The following is a 24,675-nucleotide window of genomic DNA, read 5'->3' as shown; positions in this document are numbered from 1 at the left end:
GTCTCTAAACCAGACAATATTGCTGGTCTCACCACTGTCTTGTCCACCTTTCCTTTCATTCTTGCTGACACTTTTTCCTCCACCTGTTCCAAACTGCTTGTACACGTCTCTTCACTTCTTTTCCACACTCTCCGTTGCTCTGGACTGTTGACCCTAGGTATTTATGAAGCAACCGAAGGCATAAATAGCTACAAAGCTATTCAAACATTACATACATAGTAAATTGGTTAATTAAGTTTTGGGATTACCTATTTAGTTGTGATGGTTAGGATTAAGGTAAGGAGCTAGGGGAATGAATTATGTCAGTGAATGCCCTCACAAAGTTAACTGTATAAATGCATCTATGTAGCCTCCATCTGTTCCATGCTGCTCAGGGTGTCACTTTGCTCCTAAGAAAGAAAAAGTCTATAAATTATTCTATAATTCACAAGTGCTGACCTTTAATCTATATTCTGTTGTTTGGCTCTAATACAATAGGAGTCTCTACCATACAGTATGATATAGTTATGTCACAAAAAGGAGCCTACATTAAAATGTCTCGCAGGCTAACAGATACAGTGGGGTGATGTGAGTGCCACATTATCTCTCTATTTACATTAAGTTTTCCAACTGAAACACACTTCACATTCTAATATAACTGCCTATATTTCAATAAACCACATTTTTGTTCTACAACAAAAGGAATGGAAAACAACATACACCAGAAGGAAGCCAGATCCTTTCTCCATCCTTTGCTGCATTCAAAGGAATCATCCATATCGTAGCGCGACAAAGTCAGCTATGTCTGTTACGTAATGACTTTTCAATTTCAATCTATTGCACTAATTACCAGCAGCTCTATCATCATTCAGCCAAATCAATAGATGGGGGCTTCCATATGTTTGCTTTTCCTTACACAGGGCATGAGACAAAGCTTCTGTGGAACAATCCTCTACTGAAAGAGAAATCACGTGCCTTATATGTCTGGTTCTTTGGGAATAAATAAAAGAACTGGGTAATGTGCAAGTAGTGCCGAAGAGTCACTTGTAGAAACGTAAATCTCTCCTTTTTCGTAGACTGTAATCAAAACAAGTGGTAAACGATATATAATTTCAATGTAGTTATCCTGCACTCCCTATGTTCTAATTATTTCTGCTTCATTGAAATTCTTACCAAACTTTACACAATTTTATGCTTTTAAATATAAAATAGGTTTAAATATGCAGTTTTATAAAGTTTTTTATCAGAATTAGGAGAAACCAAAACCTGAAGTTTCAACCACTAATTTACTGCAAAGCTACAAAAATAAAACTGATACTCATTGATATTTAAGCTTAAACCTGTAGTGCTTTTTGACCACTAGAGAGCATAAAGCTGACTTTAACACCCATAATTAAATAAACCCCACAACTGAATAAAGTGGCTGTAAAATGGGGAATAATTTTTTCTAAGCACCACAGTCCTCGAGAAATGACTCCTTTTATGATCAGAACTGATCCTTTGGGTCCAATAACACTTGGAAAGTTTAAAAGAGCCGTGTGTGAATATCCCAGTATTTTTTATAGCTAGAACCTGGAAGCATGAAGAATACTTTCTGAGTATGGGCCACTAAGCAACTTTTATTTATGCCATAAAAACAGCCTGCCAACTATTATCTCTGATGTTATTATTTCTGAATATTTTTAAAACCTGACTTGTGCATTGAAGTGTGTATCATCCACTCCCTTAAAATCTGAATGACTAATGAGGTAACAATACATAAATGCATAAAACGTTCAAACTTCAAAACAAAAAATAGTTTCTCCAATTAGGGCTCAGTGCATAATAAGAAACTGAAAAAATTAGGGGCCAACACTTGCATTGACATCTAGTACAAAAAACAAATAAACAACATGCAAAGGTTTTGTCTCAACCTAAAAATGTTCCCATTTACATGAGTGATTAGCACTGTTGCCTCACAGCAAGAAGGTCCCTGGTTTGAAACCCGGCAGGGGCCTTTCAGTGTGGAGTTCGCATGTGTGGGTTTTCTCCAGGTATATTTCCTACCAACAGTCCAAAAACATGTATGTCAGGTTGATTGGTGACTCTAAATTGCCCATAGGAGTGAGGTTGTTTGTCTCTATGTGGCCCTGTGATGGACTGGTGACCTGTCCAGGGTGTACCCCTGCCTTTCACCTGAAACAGAGCTGGGATAGGCTCCAGCAGGTCCCTGTGACCCTAAATAGGAATAAGTGGGTATAGATGGATGGATGGATGGAAAAAAAAGTGCTCTCTTGCTCCCTCTGCTACACTAGAATTCTGCCTAACTCCCTTTTGTCTCTCTGTGACCCTCCTAACTTCCCTCATTCCCCCCTTTTTCCCTTCCTTTCATAGCGTCTCTAATGAGGTGTGTTTGTTTTCCAAGCCATACTATCCAACTGAGGGCCTCTCCTGACCCACACCTTACCTTTGATTGATGACTGACAGCCTTAGAGTGGGCCACACTGCAACTTTTCCATTAACCTTGTCCTCACGTAATGCCAGATATGTGTGTGTGTGCACTGTACAATGTACAAAAGAGAAACCTGACAGAAGCCAAAGGTTCCCAGAATAGAGTGGTGCATTACTTTGTTTTAAATGTACACAAGTGCTTCTTGCATGTGCTTTGGTGCTGCATGTGGGTTGTTGAGTCCACAAAAAATAGAACTAAATTCAGACAGACAGATGGACAAAGAGAAAAAAAAGAGGCAAACAGAGTATGTCACACAGTAAGCATGCCTGAATAGCACAGTAGATTAAGGGTATAACATTAAAAGCAAGTATGTGACATAAGCAACATAACCGACTAATTAACTTTTACAGTTTTTCATGACTTCTCATCTCCAAGGTTCCTATGCCTGCTGAGTATTATTGCGTGTTTGTCAGTGGTATGTCACGCCATGCTCCCCAGGGTGTGTTTGATCTGACTCACCCTCACAGCCCTGCGTGCTTGTTGTTTCTCATGCAGAAAATGTTAACACAGACGACCACTGCACTATGGTAGCCACTAAATATGAAAAACCAATCCATTTGCAACTATTATTAGAATACAAAGCACAGTATGATTTTCCTGCAGATTTTTCACCATTTGCCACATGGCTTACATACACATTGAAGTTGTCTATTTATGTATTTATGTTACAGTTTCATATTCCATTTAAAAACCATGAAGTTCATTACTATAGTAAAAAAGTCCTACATCAGGCCCCACTATCATTAAAGTTGCATAAATGCCCCTTTCACCAATTAATTCAAAACTTCCTGTGCAGATAGTTGCTTCCTGCTAAGATGTATGCAATGCAATTTTAATGTGTGTTGCATTACCTTTGAGCAGTTTGGGGATTTGTGCTGTATAGTCACATTTTAAGTTTGACTGGCCATGTAAAACAGCCTTTATTGTGTAAAAATTCCTACTGCCACACCAGTTGCAACATGAGTTACTTCTGTGTGCATCACAGGGATTTAGAGTCATGAAAGGTTTCCGTACAGTAGGAAGGGGTTTAAAAATCCGTCCATTTATCAATTATCTATTTCAATTATCTGAGGGTGAAGCCAATTATCTGGGCTGAAACCAAACCCACTTAACATTGGCCGAGTGGCGCAGTACACCCTGGACAAATTGTCAGTGTATTGCAGGGCTGAAACAAAGAAACACTCATATTCACACATATGGACAATTTAGAGTCACCAATTTGACTAACATCCATATGTGGGAGGGAGCTGTAGTAAAAATTAAACACTTCAAAGAATAACATATATTAAATAGAACAAGAAAACTCTTTAAATACCTTTAAAAATACATATTACATACACTGTAATCATATGTGTTAAGAAAATAAAAGTTGTGATTTACATACAGCTCTTTCTGCAAACATACACCTAATGCTAAATGTAGTGTTATAATATCCTGCTGTTTGACATGGGCTCTAAATTCATCTGTCAAAACTGAGTATTCTGGATATTTTGACTCAAACGATGCATTAACTACTTAAACAGGTATTTTTAGACTCTGTCAGCTCCTTTGCAACACATTTATTTTTTGATCCTTTGCTAAAATATAAGGGCTGATATCAAATAAGCCTGAGGTAACCATATCTATGTGTATATATGGAACCAAAACAGTACTATATTGCAGGCTATTCATGGGTTTAGTATTGTGCAGCATCTCATTTTCCCCAGCTGTGGAATGAAATGATGCTGGGACTTTTAAGTGGTAACAACATTTGGAAGCAATGGAAGTATGAATTATATACAAACGCACAACCAAGCTTGTCTACAACTGCACACACAGAAACTCCCACATGCACATCTTTAATGCAAAAAGAGTGAGTGATATGCATAGATAGATGCATGCTCATAACACATACATGTTTTAGATTTGTATACACAAAATGGGCAAGAAATTTTATGCACAGTGAAAGGAAGAAAAGGGAGCATACAAATCACTCCTTAATTGCATGTGAAAGCTCAGCACGCCCATGTGCCTTTCCTGCCTGCAGACCAAACAGTGGATGTCAATGATGCAGAGGCAACAAGACAGCTGATACACACACGCACGCACTCGCACACACTCACGCACGCACACACAAAATTGGTTGCTCAGACCACAAAACAGTAAACTAAAGAAAAATGTTCCGCCTACTACCCATTTTCACTGTTTTCTTTTCCTCTCTTCTCTCATTTTTCCCTCTTCATCTTTGTCAACACAACTAGTAAGCTAAGCATCTAGCAGAGAGAGAAAAGGTGTGAGCGAGAGACAGAAGTAAAAATATAGATAAATAAAGAGGAAAAACAGAGCCAGAGAAAGATGGTAAAAAGCAATGAGAAAGAATAAAGATGAGGTGAGAGAGGCAGCAGAAGAGGGGAGAAACAGAAAATGAAGCCTACAATTTGTGTGGCCACTTGACCCTGGAAGGCATTCAGCTTTGCACCAGACACATGAATAAACAACCACATCTAATTTCTCCTGGCTGAAGGCAGGATGGAGATGCGCTCTGAAACTAAAAGTCTGATGATTAGCTACATTCATGTCTTCCAGGAAAATCAAATAGGCCTACTCTTCCCATCAACTTTGAGGTGGTTCTGCTTCGTTAACTCAGAAACAAGGGAAGCTGATTCCACACTGGGACAGACACACCTGTATCACCCCCGCAAAGAGTCAAGTTACTGATATCTGTCATATGTAATTAAGTTTATTTTCAATCATTTTTGACTGGATATGACAAACCATTTTTTGATGATGGAAAAAACAAAGACTTAGGTTGTAGGATTAGGGTTGAATGAAACCTGCTCATCATGCACAGCCAAAAAGCTTCCGGGTTTGGTTCTGTGTCGTTTTTCTCTCACTGACTCGGCCCACAATTTCTTACTTGGACCTAGCACTCCACAAGGTGATGACACCATGAAAAGAAAAATATCTTTTTTTCCCCTGTATGTTCAGGTGTGGGTGATTAAGAAGACACATATGGAATCAAGTGGGGTCAGCAGGTTAAAGTGACTCCTGAGCACCATCTTTGTATGAAGTAGCTGCCTATGTCAGCAAATGGCCTTGTACATATATAGCGCTATTCAACGCATACAAACACACTCAATATTCAATATTTCAATATTTCCCTACTCACCCCTTTCCCTGAGCCACAGCCAGCACCACTGGCAGCAAAGCTTGATGCCCCAGATGGTGGGCTGGATTCATCATCTTTTTCCCACCTACACACTCTGCCCACTGACAAAACCAAGTACACCCAGTTAGTCTTTACAATTTATATTAACTTCAACTTGTCAGTTCTTTTTTGATCTCTTTAACAAGTGCAGACTGAAAATTGGAAATTCAAATAAGCACAAAAAGATAGCACCTCATCACTGTGGCAGCAAACCACTGCTTTTAGGAATAGTTAGTAGCGAAGTAAAACCATTCAATTACACATTTATTTGGACCCTATGAGGGTGAAAACATCAAACTAAATGTGATAAGCTTTTTTTGACAGGCTGTGCACAGAACAGTGCCTGCTACCATCAAAGGCTGGGCTCACAGTGAGCTGTCACGTTGCCTACAAATCCTGTTTCACCAAAATGTTATTCTGATATTCAGATAATCTCAACAAATACACAGCCTACCTGAGGGGAGCCAGGCTTTGGTCACACTGCATACCAGTTACAGAAGTTAAATTCATAAAAGCAGTGCAGCCAGCACAGTGAAGCTGTATTTATTTATTCTGTTTTCCTACAGAGAAATGTCCCAACTCAGCTGGTATCACATGCAAGCTAAATACTGATATGCTAAGGGTCTATTAACAATAACAAGATTTAAAATTATTTATTGGATGTGTTGATGACATATGAACCATCTCGAACTCTGAGAACATCTGGATCAGTTTTATGCAGCTAAAATCGACTAAATCGGCTAAAATTTCACATTTTATGTGAAAAGAAATAAAAAGCCAGGACAATGTCCCTACACAGAGCTCAATACCCACCAAGCTACCAATTTATTAAGGGGGGTGTTACAGGAAACTGGATATGATTTTCCAGTTAAAAAAGCCAAAGGTAATGGATGAATGGCTAAATGGAGATGGGGACCTATTCAACTGTATGCACAAATAAATTAACAATCACTATTATATGCTTTATATCATTTATAGTTAAATATTATCCCTTCTTAAAAAAAAAAAAAAGAGACGACATTATTGAAAGAATAAACATGATGGGTAGATTAGAGGCGCTATTTTTAGCTCAAGATCAGAAAGATCTGAATAAGTAAAATTTACCATTATACAATTATAAATTGGTTTCCCAATTAATATAGCAACTTCTGCAGGCAGTCTGTTAATTAAAACAATGGAATGTAAGTAATCACAACAGTTTCTTTATACAAGATTGAAAATATAATATTATTTCCATAAAAAGTCAATACAGAGAAAGACAACATGAGAAATGTCATTACACTGTATTTAAATGTCAAAACCTTTAAGTGAAAAAAATAATTACTTACATTCTTACAGAGGCTCCTTTTAAAAATATCTGTCTGTGTCTATCTATCTGTATGTATGTATATTACTATAGCCCAGAGTTCAATAATGGCATCTGTACCTCACAGGCAAATGTTCATCTTTCTTATTCTCTTCATTATTTTTTTCTACTAGCGGACATGCTTTACCCATCTCTGCCTTTCTGTTTGTTTCTCTCTGTAATTGCTCTTTCTGCTGATTTTTATCCCTGCAAACAGTCTCAGACTCAGACTCAGTGTGATGTCCATCATACCTCTGCAGACCTATCCTGACCTGGGTGTCTTGTTCTAGCACCATTTTATTAGCGCAGCTACAAAAACAAAATTCAACATACAGTACAGAAGCAGAATGGGACGAGTAAATCCACAATGCTACAGCAAAGAGACTGAACACCAGGCTGCTGTTTATGTATCTGTACCCTTCATCTGTGAGATTCTCAGAGCTGCTGGCTGTCTCAGATATGGATTAAACCCCAGACATGATCGCCATTTCAAAGAGGCTATAGACTGGGTTTAATCCTTGTCCATAAGACTGTCCCTTGACAAGGTAAAAAAAAAAGCATTGCCTGTATTGTTTAGGTGTGGATGGATGAATTGTAATTAAAACTTTATTATGCACGAATAACACAAAACAGTAAGCAAGACTAAGTTGTGTTTTTTTTTTTTCTTGGATGTGAGAACAGCTTAAGATGGAGTTTGTGGGCAGTGGGAGCATGAGCGATGGGTGGGTTTATAGCTGTGTGTGAAGGGGTTACAGCATAGCAACAAAACCTGTGCACACAGCTGCTGTATGCCACAGCTAACACATGCTCCTGATTTCACATAGGGAATACTGTTGATAAAGCAATAATGCATGGAGATTTCATGCATGTTGATTTCTGAGGAAGCTGAAATATGGCTCAGTCTCCAATCCGTCTGCTAGCAGCAAATGACAACAGACGTTAAATGAAAGCAGCACAATGATCACGAGGTATTATTTACACTAGTCCTACCTTCACTTATAAGACAAGACAAACTATATTTGATTTAGCCTCACATCCAGTACATTTGTGACCCATTGTCACACTACATTGTTTTGAATTACACAATGTAAACACATTTCAAATGGAGAAAACTGTAAAATAAAGACCGATCATGGAGGATCCATTTGCCTGTTGTTGCAGGGGTGGTATTATTGGGTGACATTTGACACCGAGCCACAGTATAAACTAATTGTACCAATGCTCTGATATCATGCAGGATTTGCTTTGTTCTAAATACATTTACCAGGATTATGTAAGTCTAAGAACAAAAAACCTGATGAGAACAAAGCAACAACCTAATTTCAAATACATTGTTCTCTGAGCAACAACCTAATTTCAGACTTGATACCCGAGGGAAAATGAATTTTCAAATAAACTAGCCCTAAGATAAGGAAGGATGGCTTTGGTAATAGCTACTGCAAAGCTGAAATTTCAGTTGATGTGTGTTAAAAGTAATTTTAATCAGTAAAAAGTAATTTTAATCAGTGACAATTTTAAAAATTCTAGCCAAGGCTTGTTGCTATCTATTATAATTATAATTAAACACCTTGTGAGTTATTGTCCCATCATTTTAATATTATCATTTTGTACTTGTAGGCCTTAAACTATTTTTTCCATGGTGACTGGCCACTCCATTTGGAGTCTTCTCTCTGCCTCCTTAGCATAGAACACTTAATCCTACTTGACTTCTAAAATAAAACAATGGCCAGCATATATTTTTTAATATGTTTGTTATTATCCCATTAGGCCAAAAGCACCAAAAATATTCTAATAAGTCATGTTTACAAGGGTGACTACAGGTTTACAAAAATCACAAAATGAAGTGTTATATTGAGAATGAATGCCAGCAGTCATGTGAGTGTTCAAAAAGATAAGCTGTGAAATGTGTTCAGCATTCAGATGAACACCAGAGTCAGTTTCAGTTCCATTACAACTTACCTGATTGGAGTACCGCATGCTGACGTTGCGCTGGTCCTGGCTGGGCACGTAGCGGTGAATGGGATCAATATCTTTAGGGCTGATCAGCTCATCCACTTGAATGCAAACACACACACACAGACATAAAAAACAACAAAATGCATAATTTCCATAATTATCACAAGACATTCTTGAATTCATGGCAGAATTAAGCAATATTTAAAATCATTAATTTTTGACAGTTCAGAGTTATAACCCACATTATATGAAATAATAAATTAAATCAAGTAGGACCCTTGGTCATATTAGTTTGGCATTATTAAACTTCAAAGGTGATGTTAGGCTGAGCAGAACGAATGTGTGGGTTCTGAGCATCATACTGCCTACACACAAACACAGATACATACCCAGCAGTTTAGCAATGTAGTATAGGGCTTGACCCCACAGGAAGATCTTCCCATCCCGGCCAGAGTTGCTAGGGAAACGTTTCTGGCTTCCATGTTTATTTTGCTCCCCCTCCACAAAGTCAGCTGGTACGTAGTAGTACTTGGGGATCACAGCATGGCCTGGCATGAAGGACAAGGGTTGTGAGTACTGTGTATGTGTAAATGTGTATTTGTGTGTGTGCGTGTGTGTGCATATTACAGCAGGTCTACCCTGACATTTACATAATGGGCCACGCCTGCTGATCAGACATAAGAGGAAAAAAGTAGGTTCTGATTGCTTAGGTACAAATTTGTTCCAATTCAATCCAAACTTTAGGAAGAGTTATCAGAGTAAGTAAAAGCAGTAAGTCTGATTATGGTGCTTCAAAGAGTGCGGAAAACACACACACACACACGCACGCACGCACGCACGCACGCACACAAATGCTTAGTATGTCACATAACTGTAATATTTTAATTATATAATAATTATATAATAATCACTACTCATATACTCATATATGTTCATTTTTCTTTAAGAGATTATGCACAATATTAAACATGAAGGTTACCATTTGATGTATCATATCACAGCTTTCAAACCTAGTTTGAAAAAGAACATCTCCTAGATTAGAAAATTTCTCTGATTGCTGTGAAGTTTAAAGCTACCACAAATTTCAAGTTGATGGTAAGTGACAGGTGAGCAGACACATTATTCTCTAATTAGGACAAAGGAAAAAAAAAAAAAAAAAACTTGTCAGCCCCATTTCCACATTATTGTAAAACCAAATGGTAATTCCGTACAATTTCAAAACTACATTTTTGTCACTTTGGTTACTGCAGTATATGCTGTATGGTAAAAATCTAATTTTAGTGAAAGAAAATATTCATTCAAAGCATGGCACACAACTGTAATTAATGCTTCCCATTCAACACAGTAGAGCAGCCTGCCTCTCAGAGCTGCACCCTGCAGGATTCACTGTATTATCAAAACAATGGGAGGCCATGACCATGTAGAACAACACACAATAGGAGCTTCAGACAGTGAGTAATTCATTTATGGATTTAAACATTTCATGGGCATTAATAGTGTAAGAGGAAAAGGAAGTTTTTCTAATTCATATAACCAACACAAAGGCACATGTGGAGACTTCTGGGGCAACTTAAGTCAGCTCTGTCTCACATCATTATCCTTTCTACACTCCAATTATTCCTGCTCTATTATGAACAGGCCAATAGAAGCTCAAAGCTCTTGACATCGCTATCATTTGACTGTCTCCACTCACAGCGATGGGCTCAGGTGAGTAGAGAATTCAAGCTCTTTGCCTATGAGCAAAGGCTGAGTTCACTTGAACGTAACACCCCTGTGAGCCTCGGTCACAGTATGTGGTGCATGAATATGGATGATGTGATTTAATTAGAGAACAGAGGCAGACTCAGAAGCTCCAAAATGAACCATATTGATATGCCAAAGGAGATAATGTTATACATGTGTGTGTATTTGTGCTTTCAGAATATTCCCCCATCCATCAGCCACTGCATTTGTCCATGCTCATGCATATTTTTGAATTCATGTGATTACTCACCCTCATAAGAATGGAAGATGATGGGGTCAAGCAGTTCCTGGTATTCAGTGACCTGAGCTTTATTTCCCCTGAATACGCCTGCAACACACACACACACACACACACACACACACACACCAAAACAATTAAATAATATATGTTGTAGAAAGAAAAAAAGCAGTGGTGGGGGTTAGTGTTTTCTAATACAACCAAATAACTTCTGCTCCTGTGTGTTAAATTGTTGTAAATTCTTCTAAATACTTCTCAGTATTCATCTTATGTAGTAGGTCGAGGTTCTGTGTTCAAATCTTGTTCAGCCCTGGGGCCTTTCTCTGTGGAGTTTGCACGTTCTCCCCATATTTGCATTCATGTCGGAAACTTCCTCCCACCGGCATGCAGGTTGGGGTTATGTTAAATGGTGACTCTAAATTACCCATAGGTGGAAATGTGGCTGTTTATCTGTCTCTATGTGTCAGCCCTGTGAAAGACTGGTGATCGGTCCATGGCGTACCCTGCCTCCTGCCCAATGTCAGATGGGAATGGCTCCAGCCTCCCTGTGACCCTTGATGTTCCAGGATAACAAGTAGATGATGGATGAATGGATTTTGAAGAATTGCTGTTTCAAGGTCTGTTAACTTTGTTTTTCTATCAGTTTTATCTGTTTGGGTCAATTTTATGCTTTTTGAGTTGTTAAAAGATGGTCGCAAAAAGAGTCTGAGTAGAGACCACAGGCCTTAAATCAGATTATTTGTTAGTCCTAAAAATATGAGTGCAGTATAAGCTGAGGGCGCGAGGGCAATTAAATTTTGCTTGCATTCACTTTTTTCGAGAAAAAAAGTCCTTGATTTATTTCTGACTGTTCCCTTAGGCTCACACCCAAATTTCAATACATCACATCTTTTTAAAGTGTTTCTCAGTCCTCTAAAGCCTGTCAAAGATCAAAATATAATTTCCTGTCAAACGCTACTTCTCTGTTTTCTGTCTTACCAATGACCCACTTGAGGCAGCATATAAGCATCTATGGATAAAAAAAAAGGCTTACCGTCAATCATCATGTAGATGAAAAATATGGGAAACTCGCACTCGATTCCATCAAACAGCTGGAGAGAGACAGAGAGAAGGAATCATTGTTTTTCCATTTTTGAAAGCGTTGAGAGAGAAAGAGAGTGAAACTGCTGACCTTTCCTAGCACTGAATATGGAATAGCATGGCACCTGGGAAAAATATACAGTAGACATCTCTATGACATGAATGAAACTTGACTAAAGAGAGAGAAAGAGCAATGCTTCCTCACAAGCTCAGTTTTTCAAAATTCAGAGTTGTGCTGTTTGTTTTGAGGACACTAGAATGTTTAGAGTAGAGCGACAAACACATCAAGCAAACAGAGGAAAGTTGAATAAGTGAAGTTCGTAGGTGACTGGCTGTGGGCCCACACTTCCACCACTTCAAAAAAACAGCTGGTGGACAATGGGAGTTGAAAGTAGAATTAAAGAAATAATTTTAAGTCATGTGGTCCCACTGTATATTGCAGAATTTTGCAGACTCTAAAAAGACTAATGGGGGAGCCCGAATTATAGTTGGACAATTTAAAAACAGATACATCAGTAATACATGTTTTTTCATCTACTAAATTAAAATACAAAAACCAAGTACTTGTATGTATGAATATATACAGTGGGTACGGAAAGTATTCAGACCCCTTTAAATTTTTCACTCTTTGTGTCATTGCAGCCATTTTCCAAAATCAAAAAAGTTCATTTTATTTCTCATTAATGTACACTCAGCACCCCATCTTGACAGAAAAAAACAGAAATGTAGAAATTTTTGCAAATTTGTTACAAAAGAAAAACTGAAATATCACATGGTCATAAGTATTCAGACCCTTTTCAGTGACACTCATATTTAACTCACATGCTGTCCATTTCTTCTGATCCTCCTTAAGATGGTTCTGCTCCTTCATTGGAGTCCAGCTGTGTTTAATTAAACTGATTGGACTTGATTAGGAAAGACACACACCTGTCTATATAAGACCTTACAGCTCACAGTGCATGTCAGAGCAAATGAGAATCATGAGGTCGAAGGAACTGCCCAAGGAGCTCAGAGACAGAATTGTGGCAAGGCACAGATCTGGCCAAGGTTACAAAAGAATTTCTGCAGCACTCAAGGTTCCTAAGAGCACAGTGGCCTCCATAATCCTCAAATGGAAAAAGTTTGGGACGACCAGAACTCTTCCTAGACCTGGCCGTCCAGCCAAACTGAGCAATCATGGGAGAAGAGCCTTGGTGAGAGAGGTAAAGAAGAACCCAAAGATCACTGTGGCTGAGCTCCAGAGATGCAGTAGGAAGATGGGAGAAAGTTCCACAAAGTCAACTATCACTGCAGCCCTCCACCAGTCGGGGCTTTATGGCAGAGTGGCCCGATGCAAGCCTCTCCTCAGTGCAAGACACATGAAAGCCCGCATAGAGTTTGCCAAAAAACACATGAAGGACTCCCAGACTATGAGAAATAAGATTCTCTGGTCTGAAGAGACCAAGATTGAACTTTTTGGCATTAATTCTAAGCGGTATGTGTGGAGAAAACCAGGCACTGCTCATCACCTGCCCAATACAATCCCTACAGTGAAACATGGTGGTGGGAGCATCATGTTGTGGGGGTGTTTTTCAGCTGCAGGGACAGGACGACTGGTTGCAACTGAAGGAAAGATGAATGCGGCCAAGTACAGAGATATCCTGGAGGAAAACCTCTTCCAGAGTGCTCAGGACCTCAGACTGGGCCGAAGGTTCACCTTTCAACAGGACAATGACCCTAAGCACACAGCTAAAATAACAAAGGAGTGGCTTCGGAACAACTCTGTGACCGTTCTTGACTGGCCCAACCAGAGCCCTGACCTAAACCCAATTGAGCATCTCTGGAGAGACCTGAAAATGGCTGTCCACCAACGTTCACCATCCAACCTGACAGAACTGGAGAGGATCTGCAAGGAAGAATGGCAGAGGATCCCCAAATCCAGGTGTGAAAAACTTGTTGCAAGAAGACTCATCGCTCAACTAGCTCAAAAGGGTGCTTCTACTCAATACTGAGCACAGGGTCTGAATACTTATGACTATGTGATATTTCAGATTTTCTTTTTTAATAAATTTGCAAAAATTTCTACATTTCTGTTTTTTTCTGTCAAGATGGGCTGCTGAGTGTATATTAATGAGAAATAAAATGAACTTTTTTGATTTTGGAAAATGGCTGCAATGACGCAAAGAGTGAAAAATTTAAAGGGGTCTGAATACTTTCCGTACCCACTGTACCATATACAAATGATTTAAAGAACAGACCAACATAAACACTCACAGGCTTTTTTTAATGCAGTTCATTTGACCAAGAGCCAGGTAAAATATAACACCTTTTTGCTTTGTAATTAGTTAATTGGTTAGTTGTAGTAATGATGCTCCACTAGTCATCACTGGCACTATATGAACCCCCATAGGGAAATCAAATCCGGATGCTCCTGATCTGTTTATCGTGTCTGGTATCCTGAAGATCCAACAAGAAAATGATTTATCAATACTGCAACTGGATCTTATATCCAGTTCACCATCTGCAGTTCCTTTGGTTTTGCTCCATTTGTTTACTTTGCAGCAGAGTTCAGTACGTGGCTTTTATTTCAGCCTAAACAAACCAACAAAAACAGTAAAATGCACCAGAATTCTTTTTAGCTACACCAAATACTTTAGGTGTCAAAGCACGCTTAGTAAGCTGTCTATAGTCTGAAGTCTCCAGAACTCTACTTAAGTGATGAACACGATACCTCCAAAACATACTCCATAATTTGGTGTTATGACAATGTTCCAAAATCTCTCATGGGTTGAGATCTGGTGCCTACAAAGCCTGGGGCATAACATTTTCATACTTATCAAACGATTCAGTGACCCCTAGTGGCCCATATGGAAGTATATGCATTTTATATGTGCCTCAACTAATTTATTCCTGTTTTTCATTTAATTAAACCTCTCTCCCTCGTGAACACTCTGCAGGGAATAATTGACTGAGTGAGTGAGTTAGTGACTGACTGACTGATCAATATAAATGAGTGTATGCCTGACTATGCAACTCTCTGGCTGTTTGCAGTAGACTGAACACAAAGAAATAAAATCCAGCATGTGGAAGCTGCGAGAGAAAAGAACACCTGAATTGACATGAACCTAGGTTATTGTCTTTTCCTCAAACATCTGGTTGCAAATCACATGCAAGTGAATCAGCCTTATTAATGTGAATACAAAAATCTCATTAAGTTTAGGAACAGAAATGCACAATATGAATGTAAAAAGCTCTATCCTTACATATTGACCCTGTTCTTAATTAAAGTTGTACAGCTTGTAAAATAATCAAACAAGCTGCAGATTTTAATAGCTTTCTAAAAAAAAAATCCATCATAGCTGAAAGTCTTGGAATACAGGCCCATCAAACTGTAAATGTCATTAGTCTTTATAATCTTTGCCCCTTATCTTTTTCAATAATCTTAATGCAGATGGAAGATAACAGAGATTATGTCCAAATGCAATAACAAATGACTGACACAGGAGCTGCTTCCACTATCAGATACCACTGTCTGTTAGCCTGAATGAGCTTCTTTATATGGTTAATGTCTCCACCTTGTGATTATGCAAGCACGCATGGTTTCAAACTGTGTGTTTCAGCGAGAGGGGAGATAAATAAGAAAATGACGAGAGGTGCATAAAGGAAAGCAGAAGAGAACATACTGAGAGGGAGGGGACAGAGCAAAAGAGAGACAGGGGGAACTGAGGCAGTCACCCAATGAGGCCTGTGCTTTTTGGCCCGTTGAGGTTGTAAACAGGCAGCGATCCCTGGTGTTTTGTGCTTGAGCAGCTCGACTGATTGGTAAAACTGTCTATCACACAGACTGCTGCTTTCTGTCAATGGTAAACAGACAGAGAGCACAGACATCTGCCCTGCCGTGAATCCTCTCTTAAATACCAACAACTACTTCACTCAGTGTCTTCTGAAGGAAGACCTGGTCGACCTGTGGTTTCTTTTCTCCAGACAGAGCTCACACTGTGTCAGACACTCCCCTGGCATTTCATTACTCTGTGTGGTGGCTTACTCAAAGGACCTAGCATTTCATTTGTAATATACTATGTCTGCAATTACACTGTTATGCATTAAAAAGTGCAAGTCCTTCCTTTCTAAAATAAAATTTAAAAAATCTACAGTTTGTTTCAGTGTACTGGAATTATTGTGATCTAATATTTACTGCATTGTGTAATAAATAACCACCTGGCATAGTGTCCTCTTACATAACACAATCTTTATTTTTTTCAATTGCAGTGTTTCTGCTCTACTGACTAATATATTACTGTGGATAGATGGAAGGCAAATAGCAGCAGGAGTGGTTATGAGTTTAAGTGAAACCTAACTGGCATCTGTCTTCCATAATAAATCTAAACTGAAGGCAAGATGCAGCCTGAAGAAACTGAGGCATTAAACGCTATTAGCTAATTCTTAGTCTTTGTATCGTATAAGCTGCAAGATTAAAGAAAGCTCATTTCAAAGTGTTCCAAAGTGGTTCAGAGATCGTGCCCCACCAGTGCCCTCTGTGGCATATCCACCATGCCCTTTCACTGTTGGTGACTTTGTTTGTTTGCTTGTTTTTGGCACCAACCTTTCAGTCCCACCTTTCTCAAGTTCCTGACAATTCTGCAGATAAAAGAACAGCCAGGAGCAATCTAATTTTGTAAAAGCGATATTGTTTCAAACATTTTTCATAGCACATAGTAGCTGTGAGAGCCATGAGCAACAATCTGTCAAGTCCTGCTGACGTACATTGAAAAACAACACTGCCAGCCACAAGGCCTTCAGATCACAGCTGCACTATATCTTATGTATACAGCTATTTTCAAAACAAATCCAGTACATATTTAAAAGGATGTCTTATGTAAAATACTCAGCAACATTTTCTTTGCAAAGTACAATACCCTTCAGGAAAAATGTTTTTGTGGTGGGATTATTTCAAAAACGCAACATATACATATTATATTTATATACATACTAGACTACACATTAAACAGGAATTATTGATGTTTGGCCACTTGGAAGCTGCACAACGAGCTCTGAGCCTAACACTGGCATCACAAAGTTGACAGGTTGAATTTCCTAGGAACAGAGTTGCACCACCTGGCAAAATATGTGAAATGCTCTGCTACTGAAACACACACTCACATGACCCACATGAGTGTCAGATGACTTCAGCAACTTATGCCATCAAGGTGATGAGGCTTCTTGAATGAAAGGTATAACATCTTCTAAACCACACAGACTCTCCACCTGCCTCTGACCCTGTTATTAGACCTCTGGTGTTTCCTTCATCTGTCTCTCTGAGCTCATTAATTCTGGGAGTTTAGTTCTGCAGCTAATGAATAGATTTGTTTAGCATTAAGAGTTCATTCTGTGATTCAGTACTCGTACACTCACTGAGCTGATTCTGAAGGGAATGCACTTTCATTGGGATTGTGGGGGATTCAGTAAAACATAATTAATGCAGGTCATACACATGCATATATACGCAAGAGCACACAGACTGACTGAGTGACTCGCACTTCCAATCAAGATTAGGGGTGGAGGATTAAAACATTTGAAATGACACAAGTAGCATTATCATAACAGATAATACAGTACCACTACTGGCTTATACATGTCAAAATGCTTCACACATGAACTATCACAAACCTTTTTTTTTTTAGGCGTTCTGCATCATTTACCACTTTCTTCTAATGGTTGGTTAGGTACATTTTTAAACATGTTATCATTCTTTAACTCTTTAACTTTAAATGTTGGAATAGCCTGTAAGGCTCCTTTTGTGGCACATTATCTGAGGAATGTGTATACACACATTCCCATTATCTGGCACATTATCAACTGAGACAACTGCTATGCAGATGACACTCAGCTGTACATCTTAAAACTGGGAAGGATCAGCAACATTTTCATGTTTTTCCTCATATGATAAAATGTTCAGTGTGTAGGAACTGCTTTTAGTTGACGACAGCCTGCGCCAATTGGATAGATGATTAAAAAGTTGTAGGAACTCACTTGAGCACTGAAGAAAAAATAAGTGCAATAAATAACTGAAAAGCAGAAAAATGGCATCCTTTTAGAGCCTCACCATCACCCACCTTCATTTCAGCAGGTTTGTAGTAGCGGCGATTCTTGTCTTCATTAGCAGTGCGGTAGCCATCACGGAGGAAGCGTTTGAAGCCGTACTTGCCCCGCAGCTTGCGAACTATCTTGTCCAGTGTCTGACTGTAAAGGGCATCATCATCTACTGCAAAGGCAGGATAGCTGATGGTTGGAAGCAAAGCTGCATCTGTGTTCTGTCAGGGAGAAAATATTTCTTTAACACAATTAACAAGCTCCATCCAATGTTTTGTTTTACACTGAAATGAAACTTCCACAACTTCTACTTTACTGGTTCTCCAGTCTGTCTGTGATACTCAGTCACAAATCTATTCATTGAGACACAAATCTTTAAAACCTGGTCATAAATATACAGCTGATTGTAGGCTCAATTAAATCCTAATACAGTCAATGATATCTCATAAGCATCAATTATGAGTCTAAACTGTGGACAATACAGTACATTACAGCAACCTCATTTAAAATTTCAACTGGGACAATCATAAATGAATATTGTTATTAGCCTTGACAAACCATTATGACATGGGCATCTCATACTCTCACTTTCTTGTTTGGTTTACTCTACTAAGGAATAAAATAAAAGCTTCAGTGCAAACAGATATGAATTTTTTAGATAAATAGCTGGAAGGACTTTGAAAAAATAAACTTTCTTTCCATATTCTGTGTGGGGTCTGCAATCTAGGTGTGGAAGTCCTAAATAACAGCAGTGACATGCTTGTTTAACATGGACAGCTTTGTAACAGTGTGTCAAATAAGCTAAAGGACTAGATGTGTAGACTCTCTGATGTTTCTGTTCTGCAGTCCTTTTTAATTTGCACAGATCTCTGCAGTTCACAGAGGAGCCAACTGCTGCTCCATCGAGTCTGGTCCCTTCTTATATTTCAACTTCTCATTACAAGCCCAACACACGTTAACCTCCTCTGCAGCTGTGGCTGAAACAGGATATCAGTTTGCAAAATACATTCGGTTCAGTTACTGAATGTGCCAACAATTAAATACTGAATTCCAATCTTTTACTATAGCATGAAAGGTACAAACATTATACCGATATTCTGATTATCTTTTCAAGATCCTGCAGTATATATCTTACTCCATACTTCCAGTTCCATAACGTCGATCTTTTATGGCCATAATGCCACTCTGGTCGTCTAATTACACTCATTTTCCCACATGCTGATGGCTATTCTGCCTGACACATTCAGCACACACAGAGCAAGAGTGATCATTTAAGTGTCTGCAAGCGGTGAAGTAGAGAAAAGGGAATGATTTTGCTCCTGCTTTTCCTCTCTTCATTCCACTTCTTTTTTCACTCGTCTTTTTCAGCTTTTCCTTTCTCCAGCACTGCAGCCACCACTCACTTTCTCGAGTTCTTGTCGACGCTGAATCATCAATAGCACAGGTAGGGGCAGTGTAATGACTGCACCATGAGGGAAATGCACTGCTGAATTACAGATATCCATTGATATATTGATGTGAGTGCGTGGTTTGTTTGAAGACTGCAATTAACCTTTTACGTTTTTGGCATATGTGTGGCAGGCTTCTATTTCAGTCTTTAATTGGTAGAGATTGTGCACACAGCTGCTCCTCAGAGTCAAAAAGGGGAAAAGGAGACCAGGTTGCAACATGTGCAATAGACATCATTTTCTGAAATATACCAGATCAATTTTCTAAACCTACCTCAAAATTTAAACAATAACTTTATATGATTTTCCTTCTACGATATGCTCTTATAATTAATGACTATTTAATGGTATTTTTAAGAAGAAGAGAAAAAATAAGAAAATAATAAAAAATAATAATAAAATTATGATTTCTAAAAAAATATTTCTGAATAAACATAATTTCAAAAGATTATCACGATTGTTTTCATGAAATATTAAGCAGGACTTTTGGACTAAATGGCAATGGCGTGGCTGAAAAAATTGACTCACATGGGAGCGAGATTCTCGAGGAAGCAGGGAGCAGAGGGTTTGCCTATTCCTGTTGTGGGCGTCCAGATCCACAAATATCACCGACCACGAACACCCCTGCAGAGCAAAACATATACACAGATATCATCTGAGACAGAACTTCACAGGCATAATAACAACATCCAGTACTTTAGAACAGACATTTGACAGTAAAATGGCTAAAACAAGTTAGGGTCTAACTTTAAAGGCTCCACCATCACACCACAGAACATACTCTTTAGCCGATATTTTTGGATTGAACATGTTTTTGAAGTACAGTGTGTGAGTGCCTGAATAACAGTTAAGAGTCATTATATTACTTGAAAAGTCCCCACCTGCAAAAAATAAAGTGCTGCTACTACAATATTGTCTGTCCATCCAATGCACTTAAACAGCACTAGGCGGGGGCGGGCGGGGAGGCTGCGAGTGTAGTTTATGCTTTTACTTAGTAAGGAAAGCCATCAAAAGTTTTCTGATTCTAAAAAGCTGGTCCAGCATGCATCATCCATCCATAAGCAGAGTCTACATAAAACCGAGACACTCCTACAACCTGCTAAGCAGTTTCTAATGTAACTAACATGCATTATGCATGATTATTGCCAGAGTCTGTTTTTTCCTCCAAAAACAGATCCAGCCAGAGCTTTTAGTCAAATCAGCAAGTTACAGCAATTTGCATAGTGCCGCGGATTCCTGGCCAGCAACATAGGCAGCTGTGTGACACAACCAATTGAAAAACTGGTTTTACAGCAGCATAGTGTAATATAACTGAGCATGTATGATTACTGTAGTTTCATTGAGCAGGTTCAATAGTATTTTATGCATGTCAACTTGTTAATAAAAAGGAATAGATTTTTTTTTCTTGCATTTCTTGTTTCCTATGGGCAACAAAAAAATTGAAAACACTTTCATTTTCATACACTGCTGTAATAATAAAGATATGTTTAATGGTATGAAACCAATCAATAATTAAACAAACAAAAACAGTTATTTAAAAAAATATCAAAAGGTTACATATAGTGACGTCAATTCATAATAAACAAATATACAAATATCCTAAATAAATATATGCATCCATTCAACCATTATCTATACCAGCTTATACCTATTTAAAGTCACAGCGATCTGCTGGAGCCCCTTTGGGTGAAAGGCAGGAATACATCCTGCACAGGTCACCAGACCATCACATTGGTAAATATATATATATACACACATTGTAATAGGATGACAACAGATTCAAAACAGAAAATATTGTGTTTCAGGGCCATATTCAGTTTTGGTATTAAAAATGTACCATTGTATTCACCATAAATAGATATATCAGCTTTTTAAATTATGGACATGACATCAATTTGTGTGCACTGGTATGCATGAATTTGCACAGAAAAGCAAATTCAGTTCCTCAAAAAAAGACGCATCTGGATGGAGTTAGGTGTGTGTCTCCTCCCCTACATCCCAGCTCTTCACCGAATTAAGTGACAAGACAGAAAGGGGAACCTGTTAGGGTTTGATTGCCCAGCTGTGTGTACACAATTCTGTGAATTTAATGACTGGCTTTAAAGTTGAAGGATCCTCCTCTTAGTGAGATCAATTTTTTCCATGGAGTTTAGTTTGGTCACACTGAGAAGCTACTACCTTTGCATCCAGTGTTACTTGGAGCGTTCATGGAAAAATCAAAGCTTCTTGAAACTGAAAGCTGTATGTCCATTCATCTAGTAAAAAGGCTAAATGTGACACACACCCACAAGAATTCACAGACAATGTAAAATGTGATAGTAGAGTTCAGAATGTATTGCATGTTACAGCTAAAGGAGCTGGAGCAGTTAAAGTGAGTCAGCTGGGAAATCAAGGTTGACAGAGATCATTAATAAGCAACTAGATGGCTGGTTGCACTTCTATGCCCACAAAAGGGCAAGAACCTAGATGAAGCACAGACACAATGCACAGCAGGGATCATAAAACATCCACTTGTATTTAAATTGATTATTTCAAGAATCTGCTGTTGATGATAAAATCCAATCCATACATCCATCCAAGTATGGTTAGAGCTCTCCTTTTGCTGCTGATCAGGAGAAACACAGACTATAACTCTAATACAGATTCATCCTAACAGTCCTCCATGATAATAAAAACAGTCCAAATTCAAATGCATTAGATGACCAAAGAAGCCATCACTGGCTAACACCCAAGTGGAGAAAAGAAGAAGAAAAGATAATAAGTGAGGAGGCTTGCTAAGTAGAAAGCTTCATTTTCCAATCCATTAGCAGGTGTAATGAATGTCCCCGTTTTCCTCTTCTTCACAGAAGCAAAAAAAAAAACCGAAAGACATCCACTAATGGACACTGCAAAGCAGACCAAGACATTCGGAGGGAAACTGGGAACAAACATCAACTGTGGCCATCGATCAAAGTCTGCACGAACACAAACAATTTGCTGAGGCAAACACAAACATACTAGATGAATATCCTGATGGTCAAACACATACTTGGGTGATCAGTCTACCATCAGTAACAGCAGCACTAATCGTGCTGATGATCTCTACTTGTTAAAACAGCCGTGCCTTTCCATAAACTCAACTACTGAGTCTATCAATAACACGATGCAGTGTCTTGAGACTCATATGAGAGCAAGGGAATACCTGGTTTCCAAACAAGTTGAATCCATTGATGGCCTCCAGAGCAGCTTTAGCCAGGCCCACAGAGCTGCAAAAAATAAAAAAAAAAAACACTGAGGATTAAAATTCTTTAAAGAATAAGTGGGCATAACTGATGAATGCAACAACGGAGAATCACACAACGCACAATAAGCAGATTTGACTGACACTGATGCATGGGGATGATGTGAAAGAATATCTTGCGTTTCATAAAAGTGACAACTATGGCATGGTGAAGGGAGCGATATGAAGCATAAGTGCTTTCAATTGTCACAAGACAAAAACATGAAAGAGTACTCAGAATCATACTTGAATCTTAAATGGCTATCTGATTGAATAATGCTTAAGGCTGCTGAGATTGTGGTCTACTGTAGATAATGGATCTCTTCAAAAAAAAAAAAAAAACACTTATACTGAATTTCACACTGACTGGGTACTATGATTGCAATGTAGACTAAATATGAATCAATTTTACTGTCCTTTCGTTTCCCTTTCTATCCCTGCCAAGATTTCTCCATAAAAAAGGAGAGAAAAAATTGCAGGAAACTTGGCGATGACTGGTGGTAGACCTGCTGACATATCAAAATGAGTTCGATACCATTAGTGAAGCTTGAATCGATGTTTAAAATACAATGAATGGCTGGATAATTCAACCTGCAAAGAGCTGTGCTGAAACAGGTTTTGTATAAAACAGACTGACACACACACACACACACACAGACATCCAGTACTGGTCAGAAAGGCTGTTAGGGAGAGAGGACGCTGAGTGTGGAATCAAGAGATTTAAAAAAGTGATGGAAACAGGACAAAAACAACTTTATGATACATCAGTTTCAGCTGGCAGATACAAAAAAAATATATTATCAAAATGTTGCTTTAGACTGTATAACAATAATCTGTTCTCTTGCAGTAAATGTGTTTACATAGAGTACTGTAGTTCAGTTCCTAGTTGAAGTCATATTGGATTACATATACTTAATGTGGGCCACTAAGGACAACCCCACAACCAACCTCTGCTTGGTGTACTATATACTGTATGTATGTCATCCCTGTCTTACAAGTTTGCTTTGTGTTGATGATACAGTCACACTTCCCATAACAGAGCAGGGATGGGAACATACATATAATAACACAGAGTATAGCACATAATGCTTTTGTTTTGTGTTGTTGCAAAATAAAAAAAAAAAACACAAATTATTCATCAACAGAACAGTATTTTTTATTGTTAATTTTGCAACCTGATTCAAGATATTATGATTCTTCTGAGATACACTATTTTAAATAACATAGCTCCACTATAACCACTTGACTGTGATGGTAAACATGAGGCAGAAGCAAATAAAATGAATCATTTGATTTGATATAATAAATGAAAACATCCTTTCCTGCTCATTTCCACTGAGCCTTTTCAGCCCACTGGCACTTTGGAGTAAAAATGACTGCTCAATTTGATAATTTGCATAGATTTTGTTTACATGGAACCATTCTGTCACAGTTCAATATTTGCATACAGCATGTTAATTGGTATTACATAACTATATGAGTTAGCTTACTAATAGCAGGAATCTAAAGTATGATCACAAGGGAGGAAATACAAGAAGTGCAAGACATGATGCCACCTGACTACAATGAACCTGTTATCTTTTCTTGGGGATATCTTAGCAAGCTGCTGCCAATAGCCTTGAATTGTTTGAGAAAGAAGAAAAACACTCTTCCCAGAGATAAGCAGTGGCAGAAATTGAGGATCTTTATCATAGACTATGGGAGGAGAGGGAAGCCAATTCGACCTTGGATGATAAATCAGTTAGCACCACATAACAAAAGCTCAGAGCAGTAGTTAACAACAGTGCTGGTGTTTTACCAAATACTTATTGTCACAGCAATTAATAGTTAATACTTTAGAGCTGACTGTCATGGTGATCTTAATACAGATATCTGCTCAC

At 38.4% G+C, this 24,675-nt stretch overlaps 1 protein-coding gene across 3 annotated transcripts in view; it reads right to left on the bottom strand.

The window, feature by feature from the left end:
- The window catches only part of phkb (phosphorylase kinase, beta), an 83,252-nt gene that overhangs the window by 37,209 nt on the left and 21,368 nt on the right, over positions 1–24,675 (bottom strand). For all 3 annotated transcript variants that reach the window (XM_026293181.1, XM_026293180.1, XM_026293179.1), the window contains 7 exons: positions 22,718–22,781; positions 20,065–20,160; positions 18,112–18,309; positions 11,973–12,030; positions 10,952–11,029; positions 9,348–9,506; positions 8,962–9,056 (listed from right to left, as the gene is read on the bottom strand). In XM_026293181.1, the coding sequence (XP_026148966.1) occupies positions 8,962–9,056; positions 9,348–9,506; positions 10,952–11,029; positions 11,973–12,030; positions 18,112–18,309; positions 20,065–20,160; positions 22,718–22,781 (748 nt within the window). The remainder of the gene's footprint in view (positions 1–8,961; positions 9,057–9,347; positions 9,507–10,951; positions 11,030–11,972; positions 12,031–18,111; positions 18,310–20,064; positions 20,161–22,717; positions 22,782–24,675) is intronic.

The sequence above is a fragment of the Mastacembelus armatus genome, chromosome 3 (assembly GCF_900324485.2).
Source record: "Mastacembelus armatus chromosome 3, fMasArm1.2, whole genome shotgun sequence".
In the NCBI taxonomy this organism is placed as follows: domain Eukaryota; kingdom Metazoa; phylum Chordata; class Actinopteri; order Synbranchiformes; family Mastacembelidae; genus Mastacembelus; species Mastacembelus armatus.
This window is presented reverse-complemented; position numbering and strand designations above follow the sequence as displayed.